The following is a 17998-nucleotide window of genomic DNA, read 5'->3' as shown; positions in this document are numbered from 1 at the left end:
ACATAATTGAATATGGGGTAAAACATTCACGACATTTGACATTTCTACCCTGGTTTTCCAAGTCTCTAGAGAATCCATGTTGTCATTCTGCTCTCTCAGAAGCACTAGAAGCTTAATAAATAAAACATGAGGTTCTCCATTTCTGAAATAGGCTGCTTATATATCCACTCTAGCCAACCTGACCTCAGCAAGTAACATGAACTGAAAATAAGGCTTAACTGGTGCTTTTCCCACAAAAGTTGCAAGAACCAATGCTAAATGATAAACAAAATTCATATGCAGAACAGATACCAAGAACATACACAGTTCAGTGTCCAAAAGTTATTCCAGCTTTACTGAAGTTAAACAGGTGCAAACTTGCTTACAGAGCTCAACAGGAAAGTAGAACCTTGTTCAGGAGCAATATATGCATCTAATAAATATTTTACAACCCACAGCAAACATATTCCTACCTGCTTCTCATCCACTCTACTCAGGCAAACTGTCTCCTAGCCATACCGATCTATCAATTTTTCTGCCATGATTAATATAAGCCAGGCTACTAGAACCTCAAGGCTCGGAAACTGAGCTGTGTCAGGTTTTTGCATAATTAAATATTTAATCTATAACCTGTTTCCCTCATAAAAAACAAACTCAACCAGGCTGACCACGAGGGAAAAGAATTCAAAATTCACACTGAAGGAAAGTGTTCATTAGACCAACGCTAAAAAAGTATTACAGTTCACAAGGAACCACAATCACCTGGCACAACGGCTAAATACCGGGAAGAGGAGAGGAAAGAGGGAGAAGAAATGTGATATTTAAACTACATCTTAAAGTACCAGTCACACTTTTCCTCACTCTCTTTTTTTTCAGTGTGAGTCATCTTGGCTGTCAAACAAAGCATGAGAATCCACTCACAAACTAATAATGTAATCTAATATAGAGTTTTTCAAACTTGGCAACTTTAAAACGAGTGGACTTCAACTCCCAGAATTCCCCAGCATCTTGAAAAACACTGATCTAATGTAATAACAGGGCTAACAATAATATTTTCTCAAACCTATGAATAGTTTAACACTGAACAGCTTTCTTCAATATATTCCAGATATTGGGGCTGCAATGCCCACAACTGTTAGTTAACCTGGCTGGCTGACTCTTGAAGATGCAGTTTGACATAGCCAGAGTACACTGAATTAGCGAAAGCCATTCTACAGCACAAAGGACGTACCTGGCTGTTCTCCCAACTCTGTGAATATAAGTATTTGCATCTTCCGGACAGTCAACCTGAATGACCCAGTTCACAGCAGGGAAATCTGTAAAGAAATAATTTGAAATCCAGTCACAGATGAATAGTTTCTATGCTAACAGCATAATTTCATATGAATTCTGCACTTCAGGTCTATTTTACCAGCACTGCATTAAAAGAGACTGTTCACAAAGTACAATTAATCACATATTCTAGCTACATGTATTTGTCAGAGAGAACTAAAATGAATAGAATCTTCATTTCCTAAATAATGAAAGGAAGCATAATTTTAAACTTGGTAATGGGGAGAGAGATCATTTGTATTTTACAAATTGAAAAGTAAAATTGGCCATTTATGATTTAAAACCAGCAGTGTTCAGTGCATTTATAGCTAGGAACTAATCCAATTTCTCTTTGGGCTAACTTTTTAATACTAATTCATTTCCTAATATATTCTTTTTCTTTTAAGGTTTTGTCTGGTCTCTGTTCTTTCCTTCTGTTTATTTCCTTTCCTATCACACCCTGCCCCCTCTCCCCTCCCGCCCAAATCTCTCTTTAAAAGATAGTTATGCTGGAAGCAGCTGAACTAAGATAATGACCCATTACATTGAAAACCGCCACTTTTATAAAACCCTACTTTACAGTATATCAATCAGATCTTCACATTCAAAATGCAAGAAATGCATAAGTATATATTAACATTGGAATAGATATAGCTTCAGCAAAGTGCAGAATTAGAGAAGGAAAAGTTAACTGAAGATTCCCTTGCCCACACTTGATCTCTAGGCCTAAATATCAAAGACATTATACATGTCTTATTTGAATGCCAATTATATGCTCCAGCAAAGGCCCAGTATTTAGAACCTTTACTTGACAAAACTCCCTACTGGAATCTCAACAACAGGGTGCCAATAAATATATAGCCAGTAGAATTGCCAAGTTTATAATTAAAGCTGTTCAGCTAAGAGCTCGTTACATAGAACAGATTGGGGTCACATGTAAAGGTGATGCACTTATCTGAGTTTTCTTTGTTCCGTACTTTGGTATATTTATACCTACTTTATCCTTCTGTTAGCTTACACTCTGTTGTTGTTGGTCAACTGACTAATCAATAAATTAATTAATTAATTAACACTTGATCTCTAGATAAATCTGACCATCCTGACCAGAGATTATGGAAACTGAAGTCCACTGTCACCTGGGGATTCAAGATTGGAAAGATCAACATGTACAAATCCTAAACTTATAGAGATGTGGACGAGGCACTATCTGAATTAGGCAACACCGGGTTCTGCTCTTTCCCAGCTCCTCCTCTTCCCCCTCCTGCTTGGCTGGCCTTCTGGATTCTCACCTGGATCTTGCCTAGCAGGGAACTAAACTAGTCTCATTCCTGAGCTACAGCAGACTTGAAGCAACAGGGGCATGACTGTGGAGGAAGCAGCTGGAGGGGACACAGGCAATGAGAGCACAGAGGGGAGAGTCTTGGGTCTGTTGCTGGAGAACATGAGTTCTCCATTCAACCTCAGCCAGCTGGGCCTTCGTCTCTTCCTCAGATGATGAATTTAACAACTGATTTGCAAGAACTGGACCATGTGGAGAAATGCAAAACTATTTACCTAGCCCGCGAGCTGCAAGATCCGTAGCGAAAAGAACTGCTGATTTCTTGCGCACAAAATCATGGTAAACTTCCATTCTTTTCATCTGCTGCTGTTTGCCATGAAGAGCTAGGATAGGGAGACCCGGACGGAGGCGGCAAAACACTCTAAACAAATACTGAACCTAGAAACCAATAATAATTTTAACAATAAGTTCTATGAGCAAAACTAGTTTATGTTACATACTGATTGCATGGTAGACCAGCACCACCTAACCGATCTTGGCTGATCTAGAAAAACTAAACAGGGTCAGACCTGGTTAACACTTCCATGGGAGACTATCAGGAAAACCTAGGGCTATGGGCCAGATTGGGATGTTAAAAGATATCCCAAAAGACGACATATAATGGCGTGCTTAGAAAGGAGCAGCTTCCTCAGCACCAGTTTAAAATAATAACAACAACAGGTGGAATAGCCACTTTTGTTACCCCAACTAACCAGACACAGGGATGCAAAGGCCTGCAAAAATATGAAAAAAAGCAGAGGAAAAAGCCAAGTTAAGGCTTCATATCTCCAGGGGAAAAAAACAGAAAAAATGTCCTTTCCTCCCGGACATATCATATTCCTTTCCTATCATTTATCATGCAGCAATTTTCACAAAATTACCTCGGGAATTGAAGCCAAACACCAGAAGAAGGCAACCTTTTGAAGTCAATGAGCAAATTTGGAATCTAAAAAACATGTGGTGGGCTCTTTCAAAAGAATGGCTTCTCTGGAGGTGATGGCTGAGAGCTGCTGACCAATGGATGCTCTCTACCACTTCAGTTTGTTTGTTTTTTTAGTCAGTTTTTGATTCCTGGACTAGTTCCTGCAGTTTTCCTGGCAAGCTTTTTCAGAAGTGGTTTGCCATGGCCTCCTTCCTAGGGCTGAGAAAGAGAGAGAGACTGGCCCGAGGTCACCCAGCTGGCTTCATGCCTAAGGCGGGACTAGAACTCACAGGCTCCTGGTTTCTAGCCTGGAGCCTTAACCTCTAGACCCGGTTCTCACAACTTTAGCATACTTTTGCCTTATTTTCTAGGCAGATAGGTACATTTCTAAAAAAGGACTGGGTTTTCACCATCCACCATTGTGCTTCGTAAAAATGAGGTCTGTGGAAAACTCAGGAGCATGATCAGAATTTACAATTCCCTTCTGAAATCTCATTAATTCAGTTGATATATCCGTTTCTGCCGCTGAACATACCTTCTTCCGTCAATTTCGTGGCATCTAACAACCTAATCAATCGCCAGGTCTTTTGTCACCATAATCTTTTCAGTTACTGACAGATTTATAGCTACATCCAACAGAGCTGAGGCTGTTTTAAATTTCATGATATCTCAAAAAAGGATCTCGCCACAATTTAATTGGAGTCATTCCAAAAACAATACTGTCTTTACAAAAAAGCACCCTTTGATCTAAAGGCGTATCAGACAAGGCATTTTTAAGCCAAGTGCTTATTAAAAGCTACACTCACAAGGCACTGTGTCAGGAAAGGTACCTTCCCTTTCCTCTCAGAGGATAAAATGCTTGGAAGACAATGCTTGCTATGACATGTTTGGTCCATTTATAAACAAAGCAGGCGCTTCCTCGAATACAATACAAGGATGCCTGCAGAAGTCCAGCTGGGGCACTCGCCTCTACCTACATCCCAAACTTGTCTTTGCTTGGATACTTAACTACTAACTTCTATAAAGCTACTTTGATACATAACATGACTAGACTATAGTCACAACAATGCTCTCCAGCCTCAGGGATACAGCAGCAAAACAGTTTACCTGCTTTCATCTACTTTCCTGTTTTACAATATTTATCAACATATTCTAACTTTCTGGTTAATGGAGAATATATTGGCAGGTGGATAATCTATGATGTACCACCCTGCATGACTGTTATCCGTTTGATTTTTATGAATCATAACTAACGCTGTTTTTTATAAATAGTAAAAGATGGGATTATACAATACCTCTTTACAGCTTGCAAAAAATACAATACTCTTCTTATTCAGGTGACTTCTCAGAAAAGAGTACAACATATTGACTTTCTGGTGCAGTTCACAAACAATGTAGTTCTGTTCCAAAGTTGCTGGAGTACTAAAAGTACCAGAGGAGAAATATACAATAGGTAAAAACATCAGGGGAAAAAAGCAATGAAAAACAAGCAATATATGTTCAAGTAAGCATGTGCCTCAAAGGATGCCCAACTTTTTTCAAGCTGGGGGCATCCTTTGTTTTTGCATGGCATTTACTAGGGACCGTATTCCCAAAAGGAGTGACTAGGGCCAAGGTAAAACATAAATGTCACTTCATTTCATTCTCATTTAAGTGTAATTAGAATCAAATATACGTAGTTCTTCAAATTACTGTGCCAGGTTATTTGAAGAACCACCTCTTCCCAGTTACATCTACCCATCCCACCAGGTCCAGAAGGAGGGGTATGCTGTGGGTCCCATCTACTGAGGAGTTCCATCTGGCGGGACCCAGGAGACGTGCCTTTTCTGCTGTGGCTCCCGCCCTCTGGGACATCATTCCCCCTGAGGTGCGGTTAGCCCTATCCCTGTTAACCTTCCAGAAAGCCCTTAAAACATGGTTCTTCCATCAATCTTGGGGATCAAAATGGGGGAAAAAATACCAAAAACACACATATTTCTTTGAAGACTACATAAGCTGGACTCCAACCTGAACTTTGCTTTTTCATGCACCCAGATATATTCTGGATCCTTCAAGCTCAACCGAGCAAGGTCCTTCACAGATTTGGTTTGCGTGGCTGAGAAAAGCAGGGTCTGCCGTTTTTTGGGAAGGTTTTCTACAATTGCATTCATTGTATCAGCGAAGCCCATGTCCAGAATTCTATCAGCTTCATCAAGGACTGGAATGAAAAAAGCAGGTTGGGGGAATCAGGGTGTGTTTTTTTTTTTAAAGTTTTAAATAAAACACAGTTGGCTGTTTCATATAACATAGTTAGATTTGGGGTCCCCTACTTATTGCCCAAATGTGCTGATGTGCTTGTAGACATTTCATGTGCCCTACTCCACATGTACATAACACCACAGTCTTGTGCATGCAACATTATTGCTATTCCTAATTCCATGCAGCCATCTATGCAGGTGTTTTAATTTTAAAACATTAAGACACTTAGGAGTCTTGTCCAGGAAGCTGGAAAAAATGAAATCAGTATAATTATCTTGGATGAGTAGATTCTTCCCTTTACTTCCAATTTAAGGAATGCTCTCTGCATGCTGTGATTTGCCCAGTGCGACAGGCATGCATCAGCTCCATAAGAAGTTTAAGGTTAGAAGGCGGCAGCTTTCATGTTAAGATTTCAAGCAAAGCTCCGAATCAGAATTCACACTGAACAGATCCAGGATCAAAGGCTCCCTACTAATATTTTATACTTACTCAGCATTTGCAGATTAGAGGCATGGAAATACGAAGTTTCATCCATGTGTTGTAAAAGACGACCGGGAGTACAAATGAGGATATTCATATTATGGATTTTGCTTGATTCTTGTTTCAAGTCCTGAAAAAGCAAATTGGTTGGGAGTTTAGGATGCATTTTGGAAGATGCATTCACCCAGACAAAGCCACTTTGAGCATGGCACATCACCTCGCAAAACAAATCAGAGTTTTCCCCATACATCTTCAATAGCACAGAAAAGCTCCCCCATCTGCACAACAAATTACACACTCACACACGACTCTGAAGATGAAATAGCTTCCAGTCTGTGATAATTTCAATGGGAACAATATCCCAGCTTGTCCACACATACCAAGCCTCCACTTGGAAAAAGAACAATGCTTGTAAAATTATTGTACAATGGTTTATTAAATTTGAAATGATCCAGGCACTGTGGATTATAACCCCATCAACCCTGACTACTTACCATGCTGGCTGTGCCTGATGGGAGATGTTTAGATATCTTGCGCAAGGTGCCTGCTCTTACTGAAATCTCAATCTACAGATAAGTAGTGTGTCGCTGGTTGGACAGATTCCTTATTCTAATAATGTGTTATAAACAGATTTTAGAGTGTTCTTTTATGTTGTGGGGAAGTGGGACTTTCATATATAGAAAATGAGCATATCAGAAGGAAAAAAAACATTTCCTACCCATGTGAGTTTGGGGTATACAGTCACAATCCTTGAGAGCTTTTGAATTTCTTTTTTTCCTTTTCAGGACAACATTATAAAATATTTATTAACTGCTAAAAGTTTAGGGACAGCCTTCTATTATTGCTTTGACTGGGAAACTCAGTGCACTGCAGAAAATTCGAGTTAGTAAATAAATCAAGCTTTATTACCGTCATAAACAAGCATACTTCTACGGCAGCATTTTCCAACCTGGAGCCCTCTAGGTATGTTTAAGTATAAATTTCAAAATATGATCAGGTTGGATGGGAACAATGGGGGCTCTAGAGTACATGGCTGCTCTAGAATTTGCTTTCAGAAGATGTGGGATTTGGACCAAACCTCTTGAGTTTTCTTGTTATCTAAAATGAATTCTGGAACATGGCCAACACTTTCCTGCACTTATGCAGAAAGAAGGAATGCAACTGGAAATATTGGATAGGCAGGAAGACTGGCAGGAATTGCCAGATGGAGTACGTTGCCAGTAGCTAAGTAAAGAAGGAATGGTGCTAGGAAGATCAGGGGATATGCCATGCCGGTGGTGACTAAGGGAGGAAGAGGAGAAAAAGAGAAGGATCAAGGGTCAGGCTAGCCAGGGGCTGACCTGAAATCGCCCTGCAGAATTTTTGGAGTACAATGGTTTGTTCTCGATTTGAAAAAAAAAGGTTTATGCACACCTAAAGTTCTAAATCCACTGCATCTCTCTCAACAAACATCTCTCAAATATTCTTATTTCCCCCCCGCCAAATTATTTTTAAAAAGGAGAGCCTACCTTTCCACCAATAATTAGACCTGCAGAAAATTCATGATTCTTCCCCACCTTGCGCAGGACTTCAAACGTCTGGTATGCCAATTCTCTGGTAGGAGATATGATCAGAACACCCAGCTCATCCATGGCAGTCCACTGCTGGCGGTATAAGATTTCTAGAGCCTGAACAGGTAAAAGTGCTAGTTAGAAAGTTTGTCAGATGCCCTCCTGGAGTACACCTTTTTATTATTAAACTGCAACCAACGACAATATTTGCTTCTAAGGCAAACCTTTGAAGCAGTAACTCACTTCAAAGAAGTCTGATGTGAAACTCTCCTTCGCAAGCAACAGGAGTCCTGATTTCTAAACAGCACAGCAGCTGGATCACTTTGCTGGAGCAAAGGGGCTTCAGCACATGGACGATACATGTGCAGATATCTATTCCCAATAAGAGATGTTCAAGAGATGCTTCTTGTGCACTCAGCAGTTTTGAATGCAGTGTTATTTCCTCAGCTCCCAAGCCGCTCAACTCACAATCAACCACAAGAAACTCAATTTCTGTGGTCTCCTCACGAGGAGCAGCTATTCAGAGCACAAGTGGGTGATCTCCTGATCTCTCCTTCTCTGGAGAAAATTTTGCTGGCCAGAACTTGCCACCTGGCCACTGATCCTCATTGCGGTGCTGTCCCCACTCATGGATGTCTAACCTGCCATAGGTCCCCTTTTCTTTTCTCTTCTTCGTATTTACTATTTTTTTCCTTTGAACATATTTCTTTCATCTATGCAAAATCTTTTAATAAAAACTATTTTTTTAAAAAAAGAGGTTTCTTGTGCACTAAAGCACTCATCAAAAAAAATGACATCACTTCTATACCTCAACAAGGCAGAACATATCATCTGCCCAGTGAAGAGTCCCTTGTCGAAGGAAAGTGCAGCTGACTGACAACTGCAAGGTTTAAGCTGTTTTAAGTTCCCACAAAATGCCCAGTGCTAAGTGCATCCATCAAACGCTACAACACATCATTCTATAATCTTGATGCTTTAATATTGGGTTTGATTATTTCATGCTATTTATTATTTATATATGCACTGGCTTTGAAAAGTTTGAAAAGTAGGCAATATAAAAATACTGAACATTTTAAAAAATGGATTTTGTATGCTGTTTGTATCACATGATACAAGCAAAAATGACCAATTACGAGCATTATGAATTATTTGAGTAAAAGTTTCTGTTAGAGCAACCTTCCTTAACTCTGTAGGTATGCTGGACTATAACTTCCATAATCATGTTGCCCATCGTAGCTGGAAATCACAGATCTTGCAATCTACAAAGTCTGGAGTAGCTGGATAACTAATTCCTTCTTGCCAGAGCCCTTCTTATCCTGGGCCATATTACCTTGGCAACTTTAAGATGTGTAGACTTCAACTCCCAGAATTCCCCAGCCAGTATGATCATAAATGAGCCATAGCCCATGTTCTTATATTGTATTCTCTCTAACAGTGTTTCTCAACCTCAGCTGCTTTAAGATGTGTGGTCTTCAGCTCCCAGAATACCCCCAGCCAGTATTCTGGGAGCTGAAGTCCACACATCTTGAAGTTGCCAAGGTTGAGAAACACTGGCCTAGGCAAAGACAACGCGCCCTTCAGTGACTCTGACCAACTCCTCCACTAATAAAAATATGATACAAATTAGCTTATATGGTGTTATACAACAAGAATTTCCCTACTTACAGGCACAATGAAAGCCAAGGTTTTGCCTGATCCCGTCTTGGCAGCTCCCAACACATCTTTGCCCTGTAATGCCAAACCTATGGTCTGCTTCTGGATTTCAGTCACCATGCGATACTGAGCTTCCTGTAAGCCTGATATACAGAAGACAAGACCTCAGTTTCAACATGCTTGGAATTTGCCATTTATTCAAGAAGGATTTGGATAGTCACAGCAGAGGGCATCTCTCCGATAATGCCCCTTCTGCCACTAACCAGTCTTAGTTAAGTCAGATTTGCAGGTAAATGAGTTTTCACTGGACTCATGAGGTCTTTACTCAGAAGCAGAGTAGCAGCTCTGTTGTTGTTGTTGTTGTTGTTATTGCTGTTATTTAAATTTGTATGCTGCTGACTCATGTTTGTCCAGTCACAGCCTCCCTCTACAATATAACTCAGTCTAAGCATTGTATAGGGCACAACTCAACAGTCAAAGATGCATCTAGACCAGCCCTCAGTGAATGAATAAAGTGTATAAAGGAAAATGTACAAATCAGAAGAAGACAGACAAGCAAAGCAATATAACTAAATCAAATCCTACATTAAAATACTGGTCTACATGGAACTATATAGAGCAAACCACCACAACAAGTAAATTTATGAAGATTGCATTGGGTTCACATACTACACAAGTCATAATTTTGTCTGGTTTTCATTTAGCATGCAGGTAATGCCACTCAGTTGTGGCTTATTCTGCAAATGGTGGTTAAGCAAACAATTGTGTAGCATGATGGATGAATCAGATCGTTCAGAGAAGTTCCATGGTGCTGGTTCAAAAAGAACCACTCAAAATGAGCATTTTTCCATGTTTCAACATGGTGTGAGATACCCAGAATTCTGATGAAGGTGATTATTCTATGCAGGAAATACTAACTGAATTTGCATGTAGTTCTTTATGAACAAAATCACTTTCACACATATAAGAAGAGCAGCTTCTGACACATGATAAACTATAAAATTAGAGTTGCAGAGGCTGTACTGTTTTCATGTACAATTTTCTTATCTTAAACCAGCTAAGTCTTTATTACTTTATTAGAGTTTTTAATTGCTTTTTATAAAGTTTTAGCTGTAATTGTGCCACTCCTGTGAATAATATTCAGTATCTATATAGTTTAACTAAACTCTATATACGCACACACAGACACACACTACTCTGATCAAGTCGCTTGTAAATAATTACTGCCACTTTACTTATAGGTGACTGAAAATTACTTCAAGGCAACTAAGTAGAAAACTTTTATAAAATGGGGGAGGTTGGGAGGGGAATTACAGTGAACCAAAATGATTAATTGTATAGAAAAGGAAATTACTACCATATTGGCTGACATAAAGATGTTGAAGTCTTAATGGGTGACAGAACCTGGCTGATCTTGTGTAGCCTCATGCCTGGTTAGTACTTGGATGAGGGTCCATGTTTGTAAGCTAGATTGTAAGCAACCCAAAACTGCATGTTAATAATCACTAGAAGTAATATTCAATTTGAGGACATTTTTATCCTTATGGATTCCATTCTTACCTTTCAGAGTTTTTCTGGATAGTGGGAAATCAGAAAATCTTGTAATTTCATTTGTATTTATCTGAATTGGGGAAAAAAAACCAGTTCATTAAATTTTAAAATGCTAAAGAACATGACCAAATTCTGCAAGGTAGCATTATTTATATTTAATAGGCCATTGAAAAAATGAATATTTTTATTCACTTTCAAATTTGTTTGTTCTGTAGTATTAATACATTTTTCATTGCTTCTGATAAAGTTTCAACTGTAATTTGTGTGCCACTCCTGTGCCGCTATGATTAGTATTCAGTATTAATATAGTTTAATTAAACAGATTTACAACACACTTGTATGGGTCTTATTCAAAAGCAAATGTCACTGAGTCCAATAGAATTTTCTTCCAAGTAAATTTCCAAAGGATTACAACCATGTCCACGTACTTACATTGTGAAGTTTTCTATAAAATAGAGGGATTAGGTTTGGAGCTGTGTAGTCTTACATTTTCACTAGGATTCCCAAGCAACTAAAAAACCAGGAACATCATCTTTTAATGCTTTTTTTTAAAAATTGCATTTTAGTCCAAACAGCAAGCTTCTATTATTATATTTGCCATACATTACTCTCAATGTGGTGATCCTGTCAAGGTGCTGGCTGGCCCTGCAAAGGCTCAGATTCTCATCTACCCTTAGCCATAGGAGCTCACTGGATGACTCTGAATCACTCCCTCTCTCTCAGCCCAACTTACCTTTCAGGGCTGTTGTAGGGGGAAATGGGAGGAAGGTGTGTATGTGTGCTGCATTGAGCTCCTGAACTAAAGACAGGACAGAAATCTAACAGACAAACAAATAACCAAGCTACCTTCCAACACTAAAGCTACAAAAGTAGGCAGAGAGCACCCCAGCAGATGTGTGGCTACCCCTTGCTTCACCAGCTCCTAAAAGAAAAGAAGACTTGAAGGTTCTGGTCAGACCAGGAGAAAGAAAAAGAAAAAAGAGAGAAAAGTCAAGGAGAGGGAGAAAGTCACTGGCCTTCCACATGGCTTGAAAAGAGATAAAAACTGATGGCCAAAGGCAACTGGAACACATTCAAAGAGCAATGCTGAACTGGCCATCGCCCCCACTGGTCCTGATTTTTGGAAAGGTTGGTGAGATTTTGCTTGCTTGGCTACACAAGGAAGACCAAATCAGAAACAGCCTTGCCTAAACACTGTTGAGAAGAGGTGTGCAACTTGTCCTTAGCCATATGTGGCTCTTGGACTCACTTCAAAATCTCCATGCCAAGGTGACTCCTCTGACAAGAGCTCTCAGCAGCATGTTGACTGAGAGAGTCACAGAAAAGGAGAACAAGGTAGATAAGAAAGAGAGGAAGAATGGACATCCCCACCCACTGCCTAGCATCAGCTCCAACAGAGTAGCTCTGGGGGAACAGACTCAGAACAGAAAAACGTTGGCCATTGTTGCTGTAGAGCAATGCTGGAAAATCTAAGTTGAACTTCTGACAACTTGTCATTCTTCTCCTATTTCTAAAGCCCTCCTTTTGTCTGTGAGGTGCAACCCACTCACTGCAGTCAATGTGCAGCTCTCCAAAATGAGATGCAAGATCACCCCTGTGCTTATGAACAAGAAAGCAGAGGTAACAATATTTCCACATATTTCAACTTATTTTTCCCAAATAAGAATCTAATTTCCTTTAGTTGTTGGCCTAACTGCAGAGATAAAAACTGATTACAGGCATGCTTCACTTAGAATCTGTAATATAACTAATTATATATCCTCATAGCATATTTACCTAATCATTTCCAATGCAGATAAAACAATACATATAAATTAAGAACCCATGTTATAGGTTTCTCAACCCAGTGCATTTTCCTGCTGACTCAAACTTTCATCACTGGCACATAGCAGAGTCCTCATAATGGGAGTTAGATACAGGACTGAAATTTAATTTTGACAGGAGCTTAAAATAAAACATGCATTTTTGCCTTCAAAGAGAGGCTATGAAGAAAAAAATAATCTATAAATGTTAAACAAGTATGACATTATATCCCTCTTGTCCAAACACAGATAAGAATTTGAAGCTAGTTTGCAAAATATTGTTCAAAAAATGTGTAACATGAAGTTATTTGGAAATAACAATATTACCTTGTATTGTATTGTATTATTTATTTATTTATTTTTCAAATTTGGATACTGCCCATCTTAAAAAGAGTGACAACAACAACAACAACAATGATGAGAAGACAACAACAGACAGCAAATGCCGCCTTTGCAAAGAAGCTGAAGAAACAGTGGACCACTAGTTAGCTGCTGCAAGAAGATCACACAGACTGACTACCAACAACGGCATGACAAAGTAGCAACAATGCTACTGCATGCAAGAATTGGTGGAACCACAAAACAGACAAAATAATAGAAAATGAAGAAGCTAAAGTGCTCTTGGACTTTAGAATTCAAACAGACAAGCATCTGCCATACAACACCCCAGACTTAACAACTGTTGATAAGAAAGACAAACAAATCTGGATAGTGGACATTGCAATACCTGGAGACAGCAGAATAGAAGAGAAAGAGCTGGAGAAAATCACAAGATACAAAGACCTTCAAATAGAAATAGAACGACTATGGCAAAAGAAAGCAAAGATAGTACCAATAGTAATAGGCGCCTTAGATGCAATTCCCAAACATCTGGAGCACGACTTGAACACTGACAAAATGTGTTGTCATTCACAAAACTACCATCAGTCAATTGCAAAAGGCAGCTTTACTTGAAACTGCTTATATCCTGCAACGATACCTTTAATATTATTGAACAACAACATCAGCCTATCCCAGGTCCCTGGGAAGGACTCAATAGGTAGACAAAAATGCCAAATCCAGTCTAAACATCTGGCTGACTGTGCAACCAACCATAATAATACAGTAGTAGTAGTAGTAGTAGTTGTTGTTTTGGAGTTTGAAGAAGCAGGATAGGAAGAGCATTGATGCCTTTGAACTTTGGTGCTGGAGAAGACTCCTGAGAATACTGTGGACAGCCAAGAAAACAAACAAATGGATCACCAAACAAATCAACTCAAGGCACAAATGACCAGACTCAAATTATCCTACATTATTAGGATACATTATTAGATACATTATTCGAAGACCTAGTTCTCTGGAGAAGACTCGAATGCTAGGAAAGGTGGAAGGAAAGAGAAGATGACCAGCAGCAAGGTGGATGAAATCAGTTACCATGGTGATGAGTGCACCATTGGAAGACCTGAAAAACCAGGTTAGCGACAGAATGTCATGGAGAAAAATCTACCTATGTGGTCACAAGGAATCAAAAACAACTTGATGACACACAATCAATCAATCAAATAATAGTTTAACAGACATGACTTCCACAAGGCTAGGTGAGAACGTATTTCATAAGTGATGAAAAATATTTTCAAGGACAGCCATCTGGCACAGAATCCAGCAAAATCACACTTCCTGTCATGCAAACATAAGAGACAGAGGAAAAGCTGGGCACAAAGAGAGGCCTGACATGCTTCTTTGAGCTTTAGCATATTGGGTGAACCCAGCTACTATGGTTCATAAACCATGCCTTATGGCTAGATGTATTGGGTTATCTCAGCTAATGGTGGTTTATTCAATAAACTCTAGTTAAACTAGCTATAACTTAGCACTATGTGTGAATCAGGCCAGTGTCCTACAGAATCAGATCAAAGATCTCTCAGAGGAGCATCCTGTTTCTTTATCAGTAGCTAGTCTGGGAAGCTCATAAGCAGGACAGAAGCACCAATAGGCTCTTCCCACTCATGTACTACCCCAACTATATTCAGATGCAGAGCTTTTCTGAATAGAGAAATAGCTTGGGACCATCACAACAGCCTTCACCTCCAAAGGCCTAATTTCCTTTTAAAGTTATGGTCATCACCACACCTTGGTGCAGAGAATTTCACAGTTTAGCTAGGCCTACTGGTCTGTTAGGCATCTTCTACTGACTAGTAGGACCCTCTGGTTCTCCTATTGTAAGAATAGAACACTTGCCACAATTTTACATATCACTATTATGCCAACACTTCAGCAATCTACTATTCCCTTTCTCCCTAACGTTTATCAAACCTATCTTTTTTCTGGCATACTAGTCTTCTATGGGCAGTAATTTTATTCTACAATTACACTGAAATGCATGGTACTGGATATATATTATATCTACATAAACTACAAAGCAGCAGCAAAAGCTGGCTTCCCAACATATGCATACACTATACATGTAAAAAGCATATGTAATTATAATGTGCTAGCCCGTGCACATGTGGATCAAGCCATGGGCAAGAAAATGGTGGGGAAGACCAGACTGTAATGGGACTATCCAACCACTCAATTTCACTATACACTTGCTTATTGTTTCATGCCCCAACTACTGCTTCATATACAGATACAGTATCACCACTCCTCCCCCAATTGTCGGCTGATAGGTAAAGATCAATACATTACCGCTGCTATGTATGCTCCATACTTCAATAACATAATAAGCATCTTGAGAAAAGTGCAAGAAGGTAGAAGAGAGAAAGAAGTAACAAATATGGAAGGATGCAAATATCTGAAAGGGCAGGCTAAAATAGACATGAAGATATTGGGTACAAAAAGTCCCATGTTCCCCTCTCCAAAAAATTGCTGTCTGCCACTATGAAGCAAAGAGACACATGTTTTTAATATCAGAACTAGAAAGTGAACTGCCACAGGCTGGGTTTGAACGCAGCTGACAGTGCAGGGAGACCCAGGTTCTAGTCAATCCCTTAGCTTTGTAACCTACCTCACGAGATGCTTTCTCAAGCACATTCTCAAGATGCTTATTATGTTATTGAAGTATGGAGCATACATAGCAGCGGTAATGTATTGATCTTTACCTATCAGCCGATAATTGGGGGAGGAGTGGTGATACTGTAGGAGGGAGCGTTATGTACATTGCCTCGAAATGACTGAAATGAAAGGCAGGTTATAAATCCAACAAAATAAATTAATAGCCAAGCTAGAACCATTATGTCAACCAGTATTCAATGCCTGTACACTTGGGCCTCAATGGTAATTTCTCATGGTTAGTCACACAGACCCTGTTTCCACCTCTTCAGAATTCTGGCTTATCGTGATCAACAGGCATGGTGTTATCTGTTCTTCTTTGGTTCCCTGTCACCAGGAGGAATTAAACTGAGAACCTCTGGCTGTAGTTTGTCTACCATTACATCTGAATCAGGCTCTCTGATCTACAACTCTCCAAATAAGGCAGAGCTATTCTTTAAGATTCTGGCTTATTACCCTGCTGCCTCTAGAACAAGGAGCCACACATCACCCTCTGTAAATGGTCATATTTGGCCATGACAAGCAAGCCTGTTTAAATGCTTATTTACAGAATAGTTGACAAATCTGCAGGCAAAAAAAAAGAAAATCTAAGGATGTGCTACATCTCCAAAACCCAGATAAGGAACCATGGTTTCATTTATCATCTATCATCCGGGGGGGGGGGGCGGCAACCACACTTCTCCAGGGAGGAAACCCCATCATTGCAAATCATTGTCCTTTAATTTTAAGGCCAATTAAAAGGTCAATTGGATGCAAAGCCCTTCTGGAACATGCAGTTAGAGGAGGATATATCATGCCTTTCACTGTGTAGTAGTGTAACTCCTTAAAGGCAACCTTTTGCCACTTTACTGTGTGTCACTTGGCATGAACTTTCAGTCCACTTTATTTATTAAATTCCAGTTCCGGTATCTGTACAGGAGCTTAAGATGGCATGCACAGCGATCCCTCCTCCAATTTGTTTTCCCACAACGACAACCTGTAAGATTTATTAGTTGCTGAATCCCTTAATCGGCCACTTAAGTGGGCAGATGGTTGGGATTTCCCTCCCCCCCCCATTATAATGTCCCACAACCCACAAAATGGGCTCTCTCCCCACAATCGAATCTGGAATGTCCAAATTACTGATACGTGGTAACTTGTTTCGGAAAGGCACTCTGTATACGCTCTGGGACACTTTTTTTTTTTTTTTAGCAGTTCTGAGGTGGATGTCCGACTGGGAGACAAAAGCAATCCAAGGACGAGGCAATCCTTGCCAACCAGACACAGGCAAAGCGGATCCTGACTTTCGGCTGGGGCAAGCGGTCCCGAGAGGGCTGATGCCCCGCGCCTCTTCTCACCTCCAAGTAGCGCCTTTCCAAGGCGGCAATCGACTCCCGCTCCAGTTCCCACTCCGGCTTCTTCTGTTTGCGATGCTGCCGCAGCTTGTCTTTGCGTTTGGCGTACCTCTTCTTCCAGCGCTCGAAGTTGCGCACCGGGTCGGTGCTTAACCCCGGCGCGGCTCTCCGGCTTTGCTCCATCGCTTCTCCGCGAAACCGGGGACTCGAACACGCTGCCAGCAGAGAGAACGCGACGCAGAAGGATCCGGGCGCACAGAGATGACATCACCGGCAGACTCCTCCCCCCTGCAGGAGGGGAGCCGTGTCTGTGCTTGCCCTGAGCTGGAAAACGGAAGCTCCGCCTAGAAACTCTGTGCCGGCTCGTGCCTCGCAGTGATTGGCTGCGCGCCGTTGCTTTTTATATTACTATGGATACTGTTTGTTCAGGTTCTTAGTACTGGATTGTGTGGAATCGGATGTTGTGCACCGCAGCCATGTAGGATCTGATTATCGTCCACGTTATTGTGTTGCATCTGAGATTGTGCACTACAGCCATGTAGGATCTAACTATTGTGCGCATTATGGTCTTGCATTTTATGATTGTGCACTACAGCTATGCTTCATTGGAGAGGGAAGATCACACAGATATCGGTGGAGGCAGAATATATAATTTGAAGTGGGGCTACCTCCTGCAAGCTCTGGAGGTAGAAAAGCTAAGCAGGGCTGGACCTGGTTAACATTTGAATGGGAGACCACCAGAAATAGAACAGGGAAGTCAAAAAACTTCACACTGATGTCAAACCACTTCCATATTGTTAACAAGAAAGCTTTATGGATGTGCCCATGTA

The 17998-nt window shown here is 40.3% G+C and overlaps 1 protein-coding gene across 1 annotated transcript in view; it reads right to left on the bottom strand.

Annotated features, from left to right (window-relative positions):
- The window catches only part of DDX10 (DEAD-box helicase 10), a 163829-nt gene extending 146415 nt beyond the window's left edge, over positions 1 to 17414 (bottom strand). The window contains exons 1-9 of the mRNA XM_088140641.1: positions 17172 to 17414; positions 11012 to 11072; positions 9464 to 9594; positions 7757 to 7915; positions 6258 to 6378; positions 5538 to 5727; positions 4826 to 4952; positions 2845 to 3007; positions 1211 to 1295 (exon numbers count right to left, since the gene is read on the bottom strand). Coding sequence (XP_087996767.1) covers positions 1211 to 1295; positions 2845 to 3007; positions 4826 to 4952; positions 5538 to 5727; positions 6258 to 6378; positions 7757 to 7915; positions 9464 to 9594; positions 11012 to 11072; positions 17172 to 17351 — 1217 coding nt within the window. The 5' untranslated portion in view covers positions 17352 to 17414. The remainder of the gene's footprint in view (positions 1 to 1210; positions 1296 to 2844; positions 3008 to 4825; positions 4953 to 5537; positions 5728 to 6257; positions 6379 to 7756; positions 7916 to 9463; positions 9595 to 11011; positions 11073 to 17171) is intronic.
- Between the last annotated feature and the right edge of the window lie 584 nt (positions 17415 to 17998).

The sequence above is a fragment of the Python bivittatus genome, unplaced genomic scaffold (genome assembly GCF_059951505.1).
Source record: "Python bivittatus isolate LINGU-HERP-01145 unplaced genomic scaffold, Pbiv_v1 ctg000340_np1212, whole genome shotgun sequence".
NCBI classification, from domain to species: domain Eukaryota; kingdom Metazoa; phylum Chordata; class Lepidosauria; order Squamata; family Pythonidae; genus Python; species Python bivittatus.
Note: the sequence above shows the minus strand (reverse complement) of the source record. Positions and strands in the feature narration are given on the sequence as shown.